General features: G+C 38.3%; 1 protein-coding gene across 1 annotated transcript in view; it reads right to left on the reverse strand.

Moving 5' to 3' along the window:
* Positions 1 to 20,895, reverse strand: part of GRID2 (glutamate ionotropic receptor delta type subunit 2) — a 1,250,164-nt gene that overhangs the window by 487,241 nt on the left and 742,028 nt on the right. Inside the window, exon 7 of the mRNA XM_084897107.1 lies at positions 17,281 to 17,442. Coding sequence (XP_084753233.1) covers positions 17,281 to 17,442 — 162 coding nt within the window. The remainder of the gene's footprint in view (positions 1 to 17,280; positions 17,443 to 20,895) is intronic.

Consider the following 20,895-nt stretch of genomic DNA (forward strand, 5'->3'; position numbering starts at 1 on the left):
CCATAACTATTTCCTAAAAAGCAACTTATCTTTTGTTATCCAATTTTATTAATAAAATATCTTGAATTTGATGGTTCTGTGCTCTTCTCATGTATGATTTAGTCAATATCATGAACTTGGTCTATGTTGTCAGAATCTACTAGTTGTATAAATCTGGTTAAGTCATTTAATTTCTCTATGTCCCAATTTTAACATCTGTTAAATGGGATTATTATAAAATAATAGTACCAAACCCAGAAGATGAGTTTTACATTACATATAAAACTATTATGAGTTTTACATTACATATAAAAAATATAGTAGAGTGTTCAATAAATTGTGGAACTTTAATTACTATCATTATCACTAGCATTATCATTATGTGATTTTTTTTTTCATTCTCTATTTTTGAAGGCTTTCTAATTCTGCTAAAAATTGTAAGCATGATACTGATTTTTTTCGACTAATGTTTATTAGGGTGACAAAATTTCACTATAGGCTTGAATATTCACATAGCTTTGGAAAATATTTTTGCAAAATTTGACCCAATTACATTTAACCAATTAGTGTTTGGGTAGAAAAGAATTAATCAGCTGATCTAGGACCTATTCACTCCTTTTACTGTTGGAGGACAGGGATAGATGAGAAAAAAATAAAGGAGGTAAATTACCCAATTCTTTCAAGTCTATTATATCTTGCATGTTCGCTCATACTAATATTTGAAAGAATTCAATTATCACTTAACATTTTAAAGATCAGGATAAGTGTAGTGGATCTTATAATCATTAATATCTCCAAATGACAAATACTGTGTGAGTTTGACTTACAAATATAGTATGTATTATTACATTTAAGTTCAAACAACTGGTATTCAATAAAATTTTATAAGAGCTTATCTTGTCCTTAATCACACTTCAGTAATATCCCTAAAATGCCATAATCTTATTTTTTATCATAGTGCTATATTTCTAAGAAAAAAAAAAGGAAATATATTGTATATTACTATGATTGTTTCATTGCAAAAATGCTATACCTGTGTAATTTCTAAACTTTTAAACATTAGACTGCCTGGCACTGGGAGGGAGAGAGAGATAGAAACATCAATGATGAGAGAGAATCATTGATTAGCTGCCTCCTACATACCCCCTTGTGGGGATCAAGTCTGCAACCAGGGTATGTGCCCTTGACTAGAATCAAACTGGGACCCTTCAGTCTGAAGGCCAACACTCTACCCACTGAGCCAGCTAGGGCTTTATGTTGTACTAGAGTCCTGGTGCACAACATTCATACTCTGGGGTGGGTGTCCCTCAGCCCATCCTGAACCCTCTCGCAGTCCGAGACTCCTCCATGGCTGTCTGCTTGCGGGCTTAGGCCCACTCCCCACAGTTGTTGGACATCCCCCAAGGGATCCTTAGCACTGCCACAGAGGCTGAAGAGGCTCCTGCCAGCACTGCCGTTGCTTGCCAACTGTGAGCCTGGCTTCTGGTTGAGCAGCACTCCCCTGTGGGAGCTCACTGACCACCAGGAGGCAGCTCCTGTGTTGAGTATCTGCCCCCGGTGGTCAGTGCATGTCATAGCAACTGATTGTTTCCCCATTTGGTCTATTTGCATATTAGGGTTTAATTATATAGGATTCTTAATGAACTGTTAGCATGCTTAACCAGTAAAACCTTCTCATGAAGGTAGAAGGGATGCTTGAGAAGTTAGTATTTCAAGCAAATAAATTCTTCAACTTAAGCCATTTGTTATCTGACCCACACTTAAATTCTGATTTTTGATTGCTCAAAAATATTCCCATGCTCTTCACCTTCTTTCACCCCACACTTATCCTCATATCAGCCTTGTAAACAGAGCCTTGGCAAGGTGGCAATGAACAGTATTGTCTTCGTGCATGCACAGTTATGGTTTTTATCTCTTGATGATATAGCAGATTCTAAACAGAATAAGCTAATGGGGCATTGATAGTATGAATAACACATACAAATGATTTCTAAATGTCCTTTAAATTGAGAGTAAAATTTGCTGCCAGAGGAAACCACTAAAATCCAACCATAATTGGTTTGGATTGCATCCTACCCTCTCCCCAGTGAGCATCAAATATGGGAAGCATAAGAGAAGAAAAATTAAAAGTGTAGAATCAAAGTTGGAAAAATTTACCATTGGATAACTAGTTTCAGAAAAGGAAAAATATTGTTCCTCAGCAAATAGGATACATTGGAAACAAGAAGAAGAAATATTACTAAAAATTTACTTCACTCTATTTCTGAGGCCGAAGAATGTTCTTCTATTCTTAAATCCTCAAAGTAACACGGATTCTTTTGGTAGATCATATGGAACAGCAAATATTTTATCCTCATCTCATTTCCTTATACATATTCCTAGGCTCCTTTGCAACCTACAGACATGCTTGGTAACCAAGGACACCCTGTGAAATAATCATGAGCCCAGCAAGGCGGTGAATGCATTGAGAGATGCCAGACTCAGTGGCATGTCCTGATACCCGCATGTTTCATAAGTTAATTTCAGATAGAGAAATACCCACAGAAAGAAAATACTACATTTGATACTCAGAAAATAAATATAATGGGTAGATAAATATTAAGATAAAAGATGTAAAATAAAAAAAATTGAAAACAAAAAATAATTTCTGTGAAATGGTTAGTGGAATTTGAGTTGCCAAATAATATTTATATATGTGTATATGTGCATATAGACAGATATATACACATATATTTACATATATACCTATATACTCAAATATTCATTCATAATAGAGACTGGAGGCAAACTAATAATGGGAGGTTACTAGCTTACTAATCATGCTATTTACATCTCAGAAAAGAAGAAATTGAGGCCCAGACAAATAGCTACTTGAGCAACCTGAAGTAAAACCTTCATCGAGTGCCTCATACTTTTTCCTCTAAATTATGTAAACTGAGTGCTCAACATAATATATGTATATCGTGATGGATTGCTTAAAATATATGCTGAGTTAGCTTAAATTAAACTACCATTTTACCCACTTTATGATTCAAATGCCCTTGAAGTTGGAGTATACATTAATGAGTCCACAAGAGATATTTCAAAGGCAGGCTAATTTTTTAAAGACACTTGTGGCAACAAGTTTATTTGTGCACATTTTGTAAAAAGTCTAACTTATATTTCAAGTCAATACTGTTTCTGGCAAGTCAGGTTATGTTTTCCAAAACTCACTCTCTCCTTCAGGTGTATGAATTCTAAATGGTACCTAGTGACTTATATAAAAAACTAAAGTAATAGGTTTTCATTCCTCAAGTATACAGTTGTAAAAACAACAGCAAAAACCCCAACTTTCCAGAGTTATTTTTGTGCAAGTTATTCTTCTTCCCACCATTCATGTTAAATTGCCAAATCTTATTTTTTTAAATATATTTTATTGATTTTCCACAGAGAGGAAGGAAGAGAGATAGAGAGTTAGAAATGTCAATGAGAGAGAAACATTGACCAGCTGCCTCCTGCACACCCCCTGCCTGGGATGTGCCCGCAACCACTGTACATGCCCTTGACCAGAATCGAACCTGGGACCCCTCAGTCCAAAGACCGACGCTCTATCCACTGAGCCAAACCGGTTTTGGCTGCCAAATCTTATTTTAATAACTTAAATATCTCTTTAAGATATCTGCTTTCATCTATCTTCATGACCCATGTAATTGCCTATGCTTCCTCTGAATTGGAGCATCAGCTTCTCAACTTGGTGTTTTCTCATCCAATAGCAGCTAAAAAATGGATTCTCTACTTGACAGCCACTGAGTAATCCGATTTTATTTAAAATACCTCGGTGGCTTAACTTACCCTTCAAAGTTTTGGACCTTTTAACATGATTAAAAGAAACTTATCGTGATATTGTGATATTGTGATATTTACCCTGCCTACTTCTTGGACCTAATGTGGAACCATGGCCCTCTTCTGTTTCTATTCTAGCCATGTGGTCTTATTTTTTTAATATATATATATATATATATATATATATATATATATATATATATATATATATATTATTTATTTCAGAGAGGAAAGGTGGGAGGAAGGGAGGGAGGGAGGGAGGGAGGGAGGGAGGGAGGGAGGGAGGGAGGGAGAGATGGAGGGAGGGAGGGGGAGAGGGAGGGGGAGAGAGAGAGAGAGAGAAACTTCAATGATGAGAGAGAATGGTTGATCAGCTGCCTTCTGCACACCCTCATACTGGGGATGGAGCCCGCAACCTATGCATGTGCCCTGACTAGGATGGAACCGTGACCTCCAGTTTATAGGTTGACACTCAACCACTGAGCCACGCCAGCCAGGCATCTGGTCTTATTTTAGATGTTTAAATGTGACAAGCTCCCTTCACTGTGAGCCTGCTAACATTCTAATGCCCTGCATGAAACGTTCTTCCTCCCCATTTCTAGAATGCTCCCCTCTTCCTTTCCCTCATTAATAACTACTCATCTTAAACGTTTCCACTTATCTGTCACTCTTACACCTAAAGGAGGTTCTCCAGTCACATATTTCCAGAACAGTTGGTGTTTCCCTTTTTGGAGGACTAATCGCACTTATAATTATTTTTGATATTTCTATTTTTATTCCTTATTCTGTGATCTCACAGTACACCATATGGCAGTATTCAATGAATATTTGTTGAATGAACAGATTGGCATATAAGAAGTAGAGTAATTTCAATATTTTGCCATTTTAAAGAATACTCTTTCAGATATCAACATGTACTAAGATATCTTTTAGAAATATTTATCAAAATGTTTCGATATGGGAATTGGTATTAAGAGACTTGAGATCCTGCCACAAGTGTTGTTATATTTTCCCACATTCAGCATTGAAAATAATTACTGCAAGGGATTTAACAGAAATTGATTATTTAAGCCAATGTGGATTTAAGGGTCTAGCAAATTGTTTTTTGTTTTTTTATTGAAGAATCTATCAAATCTTGACTGGCTTGCTAGTGCAAAATACACAGAAAATGTCACTGGTTTTATATATAATCACATTTTAAATGTAATATTTTTTTTAGTTTTGATTTGAATCATAGAACTAAAGATATAAGCATATTCTTTCTAAAACTCAGCTCTGATTATGTTAGACCCTGCTCAGAAATTTTTTAGTCATTCACTTAACGTAGAAAATAAATTCCTTTCCTCAATTTCTTTCCAGTTCAAACTATTTTCTCCATGCACTTTGTGTATTCTATTATAGTATTTTAATCCATCTTTCTCATTGTCCAGATATTTTATTCCAGAAGTATGTTCTTCTCCATAGCTTTACCTATCTCAAAACTATTAATTTTCATATTTGTATTAAGATGCTATCAGTTCCATGTACTTTTTTTTCTAACCTAATTTCTCTGTTTGAGATCAGGTTCCCCAGGAAACAGCTCTGAAATGGAGATTTGTGTGCAGGAGGGTTACCTGTAGCCCCCCTAGAAAAGTGTTTGCAGGAGATTTGTGTGCAGGAGAGTGAGAAAAGAGGGGTTGGAGAGGGAGAGGGGGAAATGCAATGCAAGCACAGCAGCAGCTCAGGTGATCCCATGGGCCAGTCTCTAGTGACTTTACAATAACTTTTTGGAGTGATCACCAATGGAGGCAAGGGGCTCTGATCTTTCTGGCTCTGCAATGACCAGTCATCAGGTGCATGCTTTTCTGGAAAGGAAGTGGAGAGCTCCCTTCTGCCCTGGACAGGACAGTTCATGGAAGGGGGTGGGAGCTGGGGGAGACTCTATTGTGTACTGTCCTGAGCAAGAGTGCCTCAGCCATGAAACAGGGTGCGTGTGCACACTGCACCATGGCCTTTTCTAAGATTCCACAGAATCGTATACATTTGGGGCTTTTGTTGTCTCTCCTTAGAGTATTGTTTTTTGTATTCTTAGCCAATACTAGGCTCTGAATTCCTTTTCAGGTAATTACATATGAGAATTTGAATAATATGTTTCACAGGCTAGGCATTTGATAAATATGTGCTAAAAGAGTGATGAATGCACGAATGAACAAAGCATATTCTTAGAAACCATTTCAATATTAACAGTAAGAAAAAACAGAAAATGACTGGCATTTAATCATAGAACAAGTCTACAAATAAAGATAAGCTGCTTGTGTTGCCTGGGTGTAATGCCATTCCACAATGTGTAAGAAAGATGGTCGATCTGCATAGATGAAGCTGATTTTGAAATGCCCCAGGGAGTGGTTTGCAAATTGTGGCTTTGAAAACAAATTATGGTGGTAATAATGGAGATCCCCTCCTTCTCCCTTCCAGAGAAGTTCACCTTTTATTTGTTTTACTTATTTAATTTCAAAGACTTAAATGCTTATTGTAGGGTGTGCAACATCATCCAATTTAAATTATATATGAAAACTCCTTACTAAAATGCATATTACAATTAAATGCAGCTTCTCATAATTAATAAACCAAACATGCATATATGTGCAAATAAACTTTTTTTGCTACAAAAGCTTTTTAAAATGTAGTCTGAGCCTTTGAAATAGTCCTCTTGCTGCCTCATCAATGTATACTCCAACTTCAGCACATTTGAAAAAGCCATATTAAAACAAAGACATTGTTTATACAATATTAACATTGGTGTCTAGGCCCCTGATTTGTTGGTGTATGTGTGTTTTCTTTAACCAAATGATTTTGACAGCAGTGATGTGTTTACTTCTGCCATGAACAATAAAAAGGGTAAATGGTATGGTACACAGAACACAGATTGGAAGCCAGAAAACTTGGCATTTAAGACAGTTGTGCTGTATAACCAGCCCTTAACAAGTCATTTAAGTGTTCTGAGTTTTGGTTTTCTCTGCCTGATAAGTGGGGGAAATAAGTAAGGTTAGCTGTATTTTACCTTACTACTCTAAAATTGTACAAGCTGCTAATAAGCAAAGAAAGTATAAAGTACAGTAAAACAAAAATAGAATACATTCTTTACAGAGTTTTTAAAAAACATCTTAGTATACTTAATAACAAAACATCTGTGGCATTTTTATTAAACTAAAATTGTGCAAGTTTCAAAGTGGAAGCTAAAGCACTTAGTCAAGAAAAGTTTTTATTTGCTTTCAAACTATAAGAGAAAGTTTATTTAGAAAATCACAGAGGTGGAAGCAAATGGCTCACTAATGTAGACTCCACAGAAAATGTCACTGCTTTTATATGTAATCACATATTGTGAGTGTATTATTTTCTTACACTCAAGAAATGGGCTCAAGAAACAAGTTATAGAGGCAACAAATACATAATTTTCTCTATCATTCATTTAGGAAAAGCTTGTACATATTAGGATAAAGTGGCAAAGTTAACCTAGAAACTAATAATTTCCAGTCACTCATTTCTAACCTTATGGTAGGCATGCAAACAAGCTTCTTGACGGAATTACATTTGAGTGCTCTGGCAGGGCTTGTCTCATATTACAAACCCAAGCACTTGGGTGATTGTCTTTAGGAAGTCTAAGACGAAAAACATGGCCACACTGCCATCTATTTTGTTCATTAATTTTTTTAAAAATACTTTACATGTACATGAAATCATGTTTTTTGTCTTTCTCTGACTTATTTCACTAAGCATAATACTCTCTAGGTTCACCCATGTTGTTGCAAATGATGTTACTTTCTTATGGCAGAGTAATATTCCATTGTATGTATGTATCAACTCTTGATTCATTCGCCTTTTGATTGGGACATTTAATTTATTTACATTTAAAGTAAGTATTAAGCAAGTTGTGTCTGCCATTTTATTATTTTCTGATTGTTTTCATAGTTGTTCTCTGTTCCTTTCTTATTCTCTTGCTCTCTTCTATTGTATATTGGATTTCTATAGTGTTGTGTTTGGATTCCTTTCTCATTATTTCTTGAATGAATGAATTTCCCTCTCTCAAAATTTTTTTTGTGTGTTCCATATATATTAAACTGTGTGTATAGCAGTCTATTTTAAGTTTATAGTTGCTTAAGTTTGAATACATTCTAAAATCATTACTGCATTGCCATTTTTACCCACTGCTATGTATTTTTATCATTTTTTTTTTTACTTTCTTTGTATGTGTATCCCTCAACTTATTGTAATTACAAATGATCTTCATATTCTTGCCTTTTAACCATTGTATTAACTTGAGTGTTTGTTGATTCACTGTTTTATTGTTTGCCATTGTCAGTGAAAATTTTTTCTGATATTTTATTATTTTTCTTCTTAGAGAAGTCCTTTTAACATTTCTTATATTACTAGTTTGGTGGTAATGAACTCCTTCAATTTTCTTTTGTCTGTAAGGCTCTTTATCTTTTCTCTGAATGTAAATAATAGCTTTGCTGGGTAGAGTAATTTTGGCTGTAGATCTTTGCGCTTTATCACTTTAAATATTTTATACCAATCCCTTCTAGCTTGAAATGTTTCTTGTGAGAAATCAGCTGACAGTCTTAATGAGACCTCCATTGCAGGTAACTAAGGGTTTTTCTCTTATTGCTTTTAGGATTCTCTCCTTTGGCTTTTTTATTATGCTGTGTCTCAAAGTGGGCATATTTGGGTTCATGTTGTTTGGGACTTCCTGCACTTCCTATATTTGTGTTTATTTCTTTCACCAGGTAAGGGAAGTTTTCGGTCATTTTTTTAGATAGGTTTTTAATCCCTTCCTCCCTCTTTTCTTTTTTTTAGTACCACTGTTATGCAAAGGATGCTATGCTTGATGATGTCCCAAAGGTCTCTTAAACTATCCTCAATTTTAAATTTTTTTTTTTTCTGTCCCAATTGGGTGTTTTCTGCTATTTTGTCTCCAAATCAGTAATCAATCCTCTGCTTCATCTAATCTAATGTTGATTCCATCTAATGTATTCTTCATTCTGTTATAATCTTTATTTCTGAGAAGTTTTATTTTATGTTCCCTATATCTTTGTTTCATATCTCTTTGTTCTCATTGAGATCACCTCCTCTCCTAAGTTTATTGAGCATCCTTACAACCAATGTTTTGAATTCTCCATCCAGTAGATGATGAGGCTTCATTTTGTTTAGTTCTTTTTCTGGAGTTTTGGCCTGTTATTTTATTTGGGATATGTTTCTGGGTCTCCTTATTTTGGCTGCTTCCCTGTGTTTCCCCCCCCCTATGTATTAGGTACATTAGCCATGTCTCCTAGCCTTGGCAGAGTGGCCTTATATAGTAGGTATCCTGTGTGGCTAATGGCACAGTCTCTCATCCACCTGAGCAGGGTGCTCCAGTGATGTTCCTTGTGTGGACTGAGTATGCTCTACTGTTGCAGTTGGTCCTTGACTGGTATTGGCACATCAGTGGGTGGGACTGACCTTTGGGCTGACTGGCTATGAGGACTGTCTCATCTTAAATGGACAAGTTGTGCAGGGACAGACCCCATGGAGTAGGATTCAGTTGATACTGCTGAAAGAATAAAATGTCTAAAACTTGTCTGTTTTACCTCAACCCCCAACGTCCCTAGCTAGTGATGGGAACATAACCTTTAAGACTGTTCCAGGAAACAGCCCCGAGCTAAGGGCTAACAAAGCAACACAGGACTCTAACAGTTAAGAAAAACAGGATACAAGATTACCAGATGGGACTGTTGACTAAGTTTAAGCACTGTCATAAAACCTGTTATCAACGAGTCCAGACCCCTTTGGAATGTCCTAACGGCCTTTGTTCCCCACCTCTCCCCTCCGTGTGTAACCCCTCCCGATGTGTGGTTTTTGCCTTTATAAACTTGTGAGATTTTCTGCTCGGGGCTCGACTCCTCTGCTCCTGCGTGAGTTACGAGTTGAGCCCCAGCGCGCTGGAATAAAAAGCCTCTTGCTGTTTGCATCAAGTGACGCCTCCTGCGGTTGATTGGGGTCGCCGTCGATCCGTGGGACAGAGTGAGGGTCTCCCTCTGGGGGTCTTTCACTGCCAGGTCCAAAACCCTTTGGGTATGCTCTTTGTGACTAATTACTTTGTACTTTGGTGATGTCTGAAGCCAGTCACCAGGAGTGTTGGTTCTAGGTTCTCTTGGGAAAAGCTCTGAGGGAGGCCAAGCTCAGCCTATGACTATTTTCCAGCCCTGGGCCACCTGATCAGAGGTACAAAGTGATCTGTGTTTTGTAACTGCCTGCACTGGGCGTGGAGGAGCCTGGGAATGGCTATGCTGTGCATGGAGGCTGGCTGCCACTAGGGTTAGAACTGGAGTCAGTTAGCAAGAGGCACAGGGCATGAGGAGATCGGCTGCTACTTGTTTGGGGTTTGTAGACCTTTGATGGTGAAACAAGAATTAGGGGGATTTAGGCAGGTTTAGGGAATTTCTAGAATTAGGGCCCATGGAAAAAATCAAACATAGGTCTACAGAAGGGGAGAGAGTACATTTCCATAACACAAGGAAGCAGGAATAGGTATATTTCCATAAGACAAGGGAACTAGAAGTAGCCAGAAAAGGTCTATATTTACAAGACAAAGAAGGAAGAAATCCCAGAAAGAAAAGAAGAATGAGGGGGGAAGGCATTACATGACCCATGTGATGTTTAACCTCTGAGTTCAGGAGTCACTAATAGTAACCAATTCAAAAGGGAATATTGACCAATCAGAGGTATATCAGCCTTTATAAACCATGGAAACAGGAAGTCAGTGGGGCCCTTTTTCCCCTCCCCACGTGGGAGTCCATTATGTGGGACTCTTTCCCTCTCCCCACATGGAAGTCTGTACTTGTTCTTCAATAAATCTCCACCTTTGCTATACTACCATCTGTCGTAGATTCATTCTTCAACTCCAACGGACAAAGAATATGGACTCTGGTCCAAACATTCCATATCAGTGGGTTTTAGGAAAGTCCATAGCATGCTGCCAGGCCAGCCACTTGTGTGGGTTAGCCTCTGAAAAAGGTTTGGGCTGGGGAAATGAATTAGGTAAAGTGAGGTCTAAAAAAATCACCACCATGGGGTGAGAGCAGTTAGCTAGGCTGATGGAGACTCAGATTTAGCACTCAACTATGCCTGCAGGCTATGTTGGGGGGGAAACAGCACAACAAAAGAACAATAGTGCCTGACAACACTTTAGTTCCCAAGAGGCCTGCCCATCTAGCCCTCGCCCTAAAGCCAGACAATTTGGTTCTTCCCTGTATATTCCTGACACTTGTTTTGAGATGGTATCCCTTCTCTGGCATTTAGGGTGAGTGCAAACAAGTGAAACTGTACTAAGTCCCTGCTTTTTGTTAATCCTCACTTGAAAATATTTTTCCTATTGATTTTTAAAGAAGGCAGGAAAGGAAGAAGAAGAGAGAAAGAGAAACATCTACGTGAGAGAGACACATCAATTGGCCCCATGTGCTCCAACTGGGGCTAGGGATCAAACCTGCTACCCAGGTATGTGCCTTTGACCAGGAATCAAACCCATGACCCTTCTGATTCTCTAATCATTGAGTCACTCTGGCCAGTGCTCAGGCTTTTTAAAAGGACATCTGATACATAGCTGGATATTTTCTATGGTAGTTTTTGTTGTTGTTGTTGTTGTTGTTGTTGTTGTTATTGTTTGGATTCCATTGAGACTCAGTAGGATTTGCACTGCCTAGATGCAGGTGAATTCATGGAGCTAATAAATAATTTAAGCCTTTGCAACGAAGAGAGTCAGCTTTTCCATGACTTCATGCAATACTAATCTTGTACTTTCTTCTTCTCAAACTTATCAATACTGCAGATAACACTGTCATTCAAGACAAAGAGACCAATCTACAGGACCAGCTGCCGCATCTTGGGATCATTTTCTACATATATGCTTAGGTCAATGCCCTGGAGCACTTCTCAGATGTGTCCTGGTCCCAGGGGAACAGATTGTACATATACTGTGGCAGCTGAGACTTGCAAGTCCAAGGGTCACCGCACAGCACAGCAGTATGTTGATGTCAGCACAAAATCTGCCCCTCTTTGTGTGACTAAAATATTTCCTTGTTTTCTGGAAAAGCTGAGGCAAGATTCCCTTTTATAAATCTTCATGTTCTTAAATGCTTAGAGCCAAAGCTTAGGCAAGTCTCTCATAAGTGTCTGGTTTTCTGGAAAGTTCCCTAAGCAATTCCACATACTGCTCTGAAAAAGTCTCTGTTCTGCTTCTTCACACAGATGTTTTACATCCATTCTGCAATAATTACATCAATGTGGGTCTTGGAGAAGACTTCACATTACTCACCCTGGGACTGTCTCGATAGCAACAGCTCAATGGATGTCCGCAAAGTTCACTCTGTCTCCAAGTTGAACCTTGTCAGTAAGATCACTGTGAGCAAAAGGGTGGTAGTGTGATCATCTGTCCTGCAGGCAAATTTTCAGGAGACTCAGAGTGTGAGTGTTTGCTTTCCAGGGAACACAAAGCAGCTGTGGGTTGTAGGTGGTGCAGGAGCATTCACACAGGCAGGATCCAGTGATTCAGCCATGGTCCATTTCTACCAGGGCAGTGTGGGTGCACACCTAGCACTAGAAGAAGGCTCCATGCCTCTCTGAAATCAGCTGGGACATCCTGATCACCACACCACTGATGGTGATGAGCTGGCTAATGACTTCTGCATTCAGGTTTCTCATATTCTTAGTCTTCAACACATTGAATTGGTCCTACTTGAATCAAACCTTCTAAGACTCAGTCAGGTTCAATATCAAAGAAGATCTCATTGACAGCATTTTTATAAGTTGGGATAACTTCCTGTGGGTAGCAGATGAACTGTCTGTAGAGATTTCTATTAAATGACTTTATGTGTTTATAGCCTACATTTAAACATGGATACTCAATAATATTAAAAATTCTCACTGAAACCGGTTTGGCTCATGGATAGAGCATTGGCCTGTGGACTGAAGGGTCCCGGGTTCCATTCTGGTCAAGGGCATGTACCTTGGTTGCGGCATATCCCCAGTAGGGGGTGTGCAAGAGGCGGCTGATCGATGTCTCTCTCTCATCGATGTTTTTAACTCTCTATCTCTCTTTCTTCCTCTCTGTAAAAAAATCAATAAAATATATTTTTAAAAAATTAAAAAATTAAATTCTCAAGCAGTTACATGTACAGAGAGAGGTTCAACAACATCTATGGAAATGCATTCTTCTTCTTTAGCCAGAGGATCAATAAAAAGATGGAGACATTTCTGAAAATTTTCTTTGTATGTTGACATATTTATATTTGTTCTACAAATCACAAGTTTTGTGGCCTTGCTGGCCCCTACTGAAAACCTACCTGCACACCCAGCCAGGTGAGGCCTTTGCCTCAAGGGTGTGTCCCTAATACCGCTGCTTGGGGTTCTCTCTACCAAGAGCTAGGAGTACCATATGTCAGTGGTGAACTAACATCAAATTCAGGGGAAATAGGAAAGAATGCATTAGAAGAGAGCTGTAAAATAATGTGTCCTGTGTGGCAGGGTTTGCAGGTCAGCTCCAGGCCAGGTCAGCACCAGTGGAGGCTCTCCTGTGGCGGTAGAGTCCTCTCCTCTGTGTCTTTGAGATGCAGATTGCCTGACATCTCACTTGGAGGGAGGAAAGGTGATGGCCTCCAGAGCACACAGGGCTCCAGAGTGTACCTGGCAGGGTGTGCTCCAAGATGTCCCAAGAGAAGTTTTTTATAGTTTACAATAACATAAAGTATTATAATTAAGTGATAATTTTATTTGAAGGCGATATCAATATCTAATGAAAAAATGAAAGAGAATAAACTACAAAGAAAGAGTATCAAGATTTAAGTGCAAGAATTAATGAGGTCATTCAAAAAATATATCAAACATCAATAACTTCCTATGTACCTACAATCACTAATTAAAACATAATACAATAAAATAATTCATGACAGTGTGCACACACACATGCTCACACACCGACAAACATACACAAAACTCTGTAAAAGTGTAGGAGTAAATACAATGAAATATGTATGAAGAAACTATAAATCTTTACTGAGGGCTATAAAGATGACTATATAGATAAATGCTTCATTCATCGATGGGAATATTCAATATTTTAAAAATTATTAACTCTCTCAAAAATATTCTATAAAATCCATACAAACAGCTATTCTTGGGGAGTACTGATGCTATCTGGAAGAAATAAACAGTTGAGAATTAGCCTCTAATTTTTTACAGAAAGAAGAGAAATGTGGAAGCACCTATTCTATCAACTCAAAAGATAAGTTATAACGTTTCAACTTAAAAAAGAAATAAAGCTTCGCCACCTCCCCTCTGTTGGACATTTATAGTGCTTATGTCAACCGCAGTGCTTTTAAAATCTTTTGTCTCATCTTCCTAATTAGAATATAAATAATTCAAGGGAAGATTTGTTCTTTAGCTTCTTTGTCTCCTTGCAGCAGAACACAGGCTTTGTACAGTGTGTAGGGCATGCCCTAAGGTAGGCATTCAGTGGTTACTTGAATGTGATTAAGCATTTTATCACTAGAATGTTCCCATTGCAATAAACAGTCTGATCACATTTGTGATGTTTGGTCCTGACTTCTCTTTAAGCTTTGCCCTCCCTTTCCCCTTTGGCTCCACTCATGGACAGGCTGATTTAAAAAGTCCATCTTAACTAGAGAGCATTATGCTAAGCAAAATAAGCCAGTCAGAGAAAGATAAATATCACATGGTCTCACTCATTTGTGGGATATCATGAACAACATAAACTGATGAACAAAAATAGAAGCAGACACATAGAAGCATCAAACAGACTATACAACCTATGAGGGAAGGCAGGAGGTGAGGGGGTAAGAGAGCAACCAAAGAACTTGTATGCATGCATATGAGCATAACCAATGGGCACAGACAGCAGGGGTGTGAGGGCTGTGCCGGAGGGTGGGGGTGGGGGGGAAGAGGTCAATGAGGAGGAGGGGGGAGACTCATGTAAATACTTTAAACAATAAATAATTTAAAAAACCAGTCTATCCTGCCTGGCCAGCATGGCTTCATGGTTGAGAATCTACCTATAAACCAGGAGGTCATGATGGTTTGATTCCCAGTCAGGGCACATGTCCAGGTTGCAGGCTCCATCTTCATAGGGGCAGTGTGCAGGAGGCAGCCAATCAGTGATTCTCTCTCACCATTGATGTTTCTATGTCTCTTTCCCTCTCCTTTCCTCTCTAAAAACAATATATATATCTGGCCATCCTGCACCTCCTTCTTTCACACCCATGGGAATTTTAAGCCACACAAATCTCCAGACCAAGTCAATGGGAACTGTTTCCAGCTCCAACCCCTAACCACTACAAAGGCCCAGACCATTCCCTCTGGTTGGCCCAAGCTAGACTGGACCTGCTGGGGCACACTCTGCTCTCTCTGGGAGTTCCTATGTGAGTAAAACATTTTCTCTCAAATTCTCTTTGTGTGGAGTATTATCAGCCTTGATATCTGAATGAGATAACCAAAATACTCATATGAAGGAAAGCAGTATGACTTCGGGGGGGGGGGGGGGGGGGAAATCAAAATTTTAAGGTTATCTTAAAACATGAAACAAAAAATAAGAAACTGAAAATTTGCAATCATGTATATAATTTAAACTTAGTTTCTAAATACATAGAATAGAGATATTGCTTTAAAAAGCATCACTAAGAGCTTACAGGGACAAATATGCAAATATTACTCCAAAATAGAGTTTCATAGTTATTATATCATTGTTTTGATTATAAACTTTATTACAGCAACATTTTGCATATTGAATTGCTCCAGGAGAAAAAGCTACATTTAGTGGTGTCTTCTTTTCCCTCTTATTGATACTCACACTACATAAGTGTTGCCTAAGCAACATCCTGAATATTATTCTGTCTTTATGAGACAGCTTCAGGAAAATGAATATATTCAAGTTCTGCATTTTAGCCAAACTATGAGTAATAAATGAGTAGGTTCAGAATCATGTTCAGCAACCTCCCTTGGATCCATACCTGCCTGTTCTCCACATAGATAGAGAGATTCTGGCAACACCTTGAGTTTAAATTTGACTGATCTAATTCCAGTTGAAAAATATTTCTCTGCCATATATTCAATACATTTTCAAATACTTCTGTTGCTAAGAACCCAAATTCCCATGAAAGTGATTCTCTTGCAAAAAGGAAGCAGTACATGCCTGGCTGGTGTGGCTCAATGGTTGAGCATCGATCCATGAACCCAAGAGATCACTAGTTCAATTCCCAGTTGGGACACATGCCTGTAGGGGATGAGCGGATGGCAGCCAATAGATGTTTCACTCTCACATGGATGTTTCTCCCTCTCTATTCTTTCTTCCCTTCCTCTCTTTCTCAAATCAATAAAATATTTTTAAAATAAAAATAAAATAAAAAGTAAATACATTTTATAAAAGGAAGCACTACTAAGATAAAGGTATCGGCTGGTCTCCATTTGAAACATTTCTTTCTCCCATTTCTTGGTTTTTGTACTTCTAGTTCATTTCTAATGCCAAATGTTGAGACTTTTCTTTGGATTTTCTAAATCCATTCATGTTTCATTTGACTAGCCATTTCTCTTTTTGCTTCAGGAGAGAACAGCAAGCATATGCCAAAAGAAAAAGGGTTGGCAAAATAAAGAACATAAACATTCAAATGTCTGTCTCCTTTGTGTAAAGGGTACAGGAGAAATTTGTTTGTTTTATTAATCATTTCATTTTAAATCCAAGAAGCTGTGCGAGACAAATGGAAAATGCCAGCAAGGATGACATGACAAAGAGGCTAATAAACTGCAGGATGCTTATACCACTGAGAGAAGCTGAGCAGCACAAACTGCCTCCCTGAAATGGAACAGGTAGCTAAGGTGAAACAGGTCACAGCCAGGCTCAGCACTACCCTGACAGCGAAGAAGGAGAAGAAGAATGCCCTCAAGTAGCAAGTAGTTCCCAAATGCTGCAAATATTAACTGTTTATGAACTACATCTTCATTATAACATAAAGACCATCCAATGTCTCACCATGTATCAGCTAAATGGTAGAAACAACTAAAACTAACTCTCTCTCTCTTCTTTTTTTTTTTTTTTTTTCAGTGTAAAGAAAAAAGCTTTTTGCATTTTGTGACAGGCACCAAACCAATTTAAACACCTCTAGCCCTAATAATATAACCAAAGCAATTTAAAATATTTCAACCACTAACTTTTTAACCTAAGTAAAATTCCCTTGCAAATAAGTAAAGGCCCCTGTTTTGTATGTGTGTACATTTCTGTCCTTTTACTTTTAATATTTCATTTCTCCACTACACTGTGTTGTGCTTTGAATTGGCAGCAAATTGGGGTGGTGGGGGGGGTGGTGGGAGGGGGGGGATCCTTCTAAAAGATATCTCTTCAAAATATGATCCATTACATCCTCTTTATGGAAAACCAGGAGGGAAATGCTAGTCAGAGGTTACCTTCTTGATGGTTTCCAGCATGGACCGCCCGCCCTGCCAGGGTTTGGAGCTCTTCCTGATACATGACAAGCTCGCCATGCTGTGCCACTTCCGGTCCTCCAGCTTCTTATGGAACGCATTAGCAAGCAGAAGCACCGTGTCATATATGTAAAGGTTCGAAATCTGAAAAGACATGACACAGTAATCATTAGAATCACCGACGCCAACCATCAAGAATATGGAGAAGATCATCAGCTCCGCTGCCTCCATTTGTGTAGTACATGGCTGGTTTGCTGGGTTATGTATTAAGCCAAAGGTTTCTTTTTTCATTTCCCTGGCAATTTTGCCTCTGACAATTGTATGCTTACCTGATTGTATGCTTCAATTGCCTTTTCAGCTTATTTAGGTGTGAAAGAGAAGATTAAAAAAAAAGAGAAGTTTCGACAGAGGCAAGGCGGTTAGTGTCAGACCTCAGAAAATCAGTGGCCCTTATTTCTTTCTGAGGAGGTAAAGATCTAAGGGCTTAAGATTGGGAGGGCGCACTGAATAATACATTTTCTGAATATGTCAAGTTTTTGCATTCTGGTTTATTCAGATTGAGAAATATCAATCTGATCTTACCTATCAGATGAGTGTGAGTGTCATAAGTATAAAAAAAAGAAAATAGCCATCTGTGTGAACATTTGTGTCTATGGGGATCCAGTAATGAAAAAAAGAGACAAAGTAGCACCATTTATAAATATCACAATAACCAAGAATCTATACAAAATTATAGATGTATACACGTGCATTGCAACTCATTATCATGACATACCTTGAACTACTGACTTTGTGAATTCATGTTTACATTAAAGCTTTCTTTTTCTAAAGTAATCATATTATCTTCCTCCTATGTAGATTGAAACTGGAATTATAGAAATGCTTGTTAAGAGCTATTGCAGTATTACAGTTAAGTCTTGCCAGAATTGCTGTCCAGACTATTATTAATAACTACTGAAGGTGTCTATTTTTCAAATAAATTAGAAAATATTTACAAAATGTAACACCAAGAGATATCTAGAGTTGATGTAAGTTGTTAAATGTGGTATTAAGGAAAAATCAAACATAAAATTAAAAGTGACAAATCAGCCTGGCCAGCATGGCTCAGAGGTTGAGAGTCCACCTTTGAACCAGGAGGTCAGGTTCAGGTCCCGGTCAGGGCACATGCCCTGATGTGGGCTTGATCCCCAGAGTGGGGGCATGCAGGAGGCAGCCAATCAATGATTCTCTCATCATTGATGTTTCTATTTCTCTTTCCCTCTCATTCCCTCTCTGAAATCAATTTAAAAATAAATATATATTTTAAATGAGGAATCAAAGTAACTATGAAAATCAAATCCATCTTAGAGCATTGAAATATTTCCAGAAATTTTAGTGTCTTATCTCTTTTTTCCCCCTGAAAACAAAAGGGACAGCCTATTCACTGCCCTTTGCTTATAATTAATCACGAAGGAATCTTATAAAATTTCCTTCCCCCATCACAGAATAGTATTAAGTTTACCTATTAGGATAATGAGAGTTTGATACTATTGAGCAACTGTTAATAAACATTTCCTAACAGGGCCTGTGAGTTTTCCGTTATTAATTGGTAAATCTTTAATCATTTGTGTTTTTAAGCATTATTTGACATGCATAAAACTTATGGGAGGTCATTCTTTCTTTAAAGAGACATTGGATATTCTTACGAACTTTGTGAAATGCCGGTTTGTTTTTTGTAAGGACATATGAGAGAAGACTATTCTCCACCCATCTCCTGAGCCTGCCTCTCATGCCCCTCCCTCCCCCTGACAGATAATCACTAGAGAGCCTGGGGCAGGGGCGGGGTGGGGGATGGGGGGAGGGTGGAGGGTGAGAGAGGTTTGCCCAAAATATGGTACAATAAATGAAGAGTGAGATTTGAAGTTAAAAGTGCCTAATGAATCAAAATTTAGTCTGAATTAGTCTGAAGACCCAAAAGGAGAACCTAGAAGAAACATGAAGACTGAGTAGGCTGTATCCAAAAATTCAGGACAAACTTTTGATAATCTCTCAATTATCTGCAATAATCTGGCCATTTCTAACCTCTCCCAGCATATTTGCGCTCTCTCTCTCTCTCTCTCTCTCTCCCTCTCTCTCTCTCTTTCTCTCTCTCTCTCTCTCTCTCTCTCTCTCTCTCTCTCTCTCTCTCTCTCTCTCTCTCTCTCTCTCTCCCTCTCCCTCTCCCTCTCCCTCTCTCTCTCTCTCCTTTAAGTGCTTATATGAGATTGATGTGGAAGCATTCTTTGATGTCTATTTATCTTTCTCTAATTACTTAATTCCCTCTAATACTCAATTCCTAGGTAGCAAACTAGGTGAATCCTACCCAAACAGCTCTCAGCACCCTCCCCATGTTAGGGCTCATTGGGCAGTCTTTTTATCTCCTGAAACAACACTCAGTGCATACTTCTAATGCAACATATCATCATGCTAAGATTCTTTTAAAATCTGCCTTCACACTAGAATATGAGTTTCTCTGGCTGGGGGCTCATACTGTGCACATTTTCCCTTTTGTTCTTTTGTTTCCTTCATTCTTTATTTCCCCTTGAGTTAGCCTAGAGCTTAGCACATGCAGCAACTTGTTTTTTGATAAATACATATTAAAAATAAAGGGGGAAAAAGAATATCAAATTTAACAGCGGTTAGAGAAACTTGACAACACGAATTCCAACCATACCTGACATGTCTGTGGCACAGTCTCTTTTGCATACCTTGAGGCATGTACTTGGAGCATCCATGCTGGTTGGAAAGGTAAGTGCATTGAACTCAATATGTGACAGATGATATAATCAAATGACTGCCTCTTCTCATTTGCCCACATTCCAAACTGCAGAACCCAAAGGGGATGTTGGCATTCTCTGAGCTTTGAATTCCTACTCTTCCTCCTTCTCCTCTTCCTCCTTCTTTATTTTTCTTTTTGTGTTTTAGGTAAGTGCCTATTCTCCTTTGAAGTTTGTGCTCTTTCCCATGCCACACTTTATTAGCCCCTTTCTGCCATAATCTGCTGACCTTTGACTCCTCCTTCACAATGATCCCAAACTATCCTCTTGCATTATAAAGATCATTTTGATTTCCACAACCATGATCTTTACTTCCATTCTGGCTACAACCAATATAAGTAACTATTCACTAGACACAAACACACACCACCTCTAATATCTTAAACACCAGCATCCCACCATCTAACCAATAATTTCTCTCCACCTTCCTGTCACTACACTTGTTTTCTGACTTCACTGAATCACCATCACCCACTTCCTCCACATAACAACTGTCCAATACTTCACACCATCTATTACTTGCTCTGAAACACTTTCTTTACTTAAGGTGTTTATCATCTAGTATAATTTCTAGGCTGTTCATCATCTCAGCTCTCTTCTCTGTCTTCCTTTTATGTTTCAATGTTTCTGATCAAAGTCTGACACTCAGAACTGACATATTATTGCAGATATGATCTAACTAGGAGATAGATACGGCCTATCTCTTTTGGTCTTAGCAAAATGCTTCTGACATAGAGACTAAGATTCCATTAGAAAGGTTTAGAGGACATATGCTCTGTGCTATGCTCATACCAAATCTAAC

Source organism: Pipistrellus hanaki (assembly GCF_964339955.1).
Source record: "Pipistrellus hanaki genome assembly, chromosome: 1".
In the NCBI taxonomy this organism is placed as follows: domain Eukaryota; kingdom Metazoa; phylum Chordata; class Mammalia; order Chiroptera; family Vespertilionidae; genus Pipistrellus; species Pipistrellus hanaki.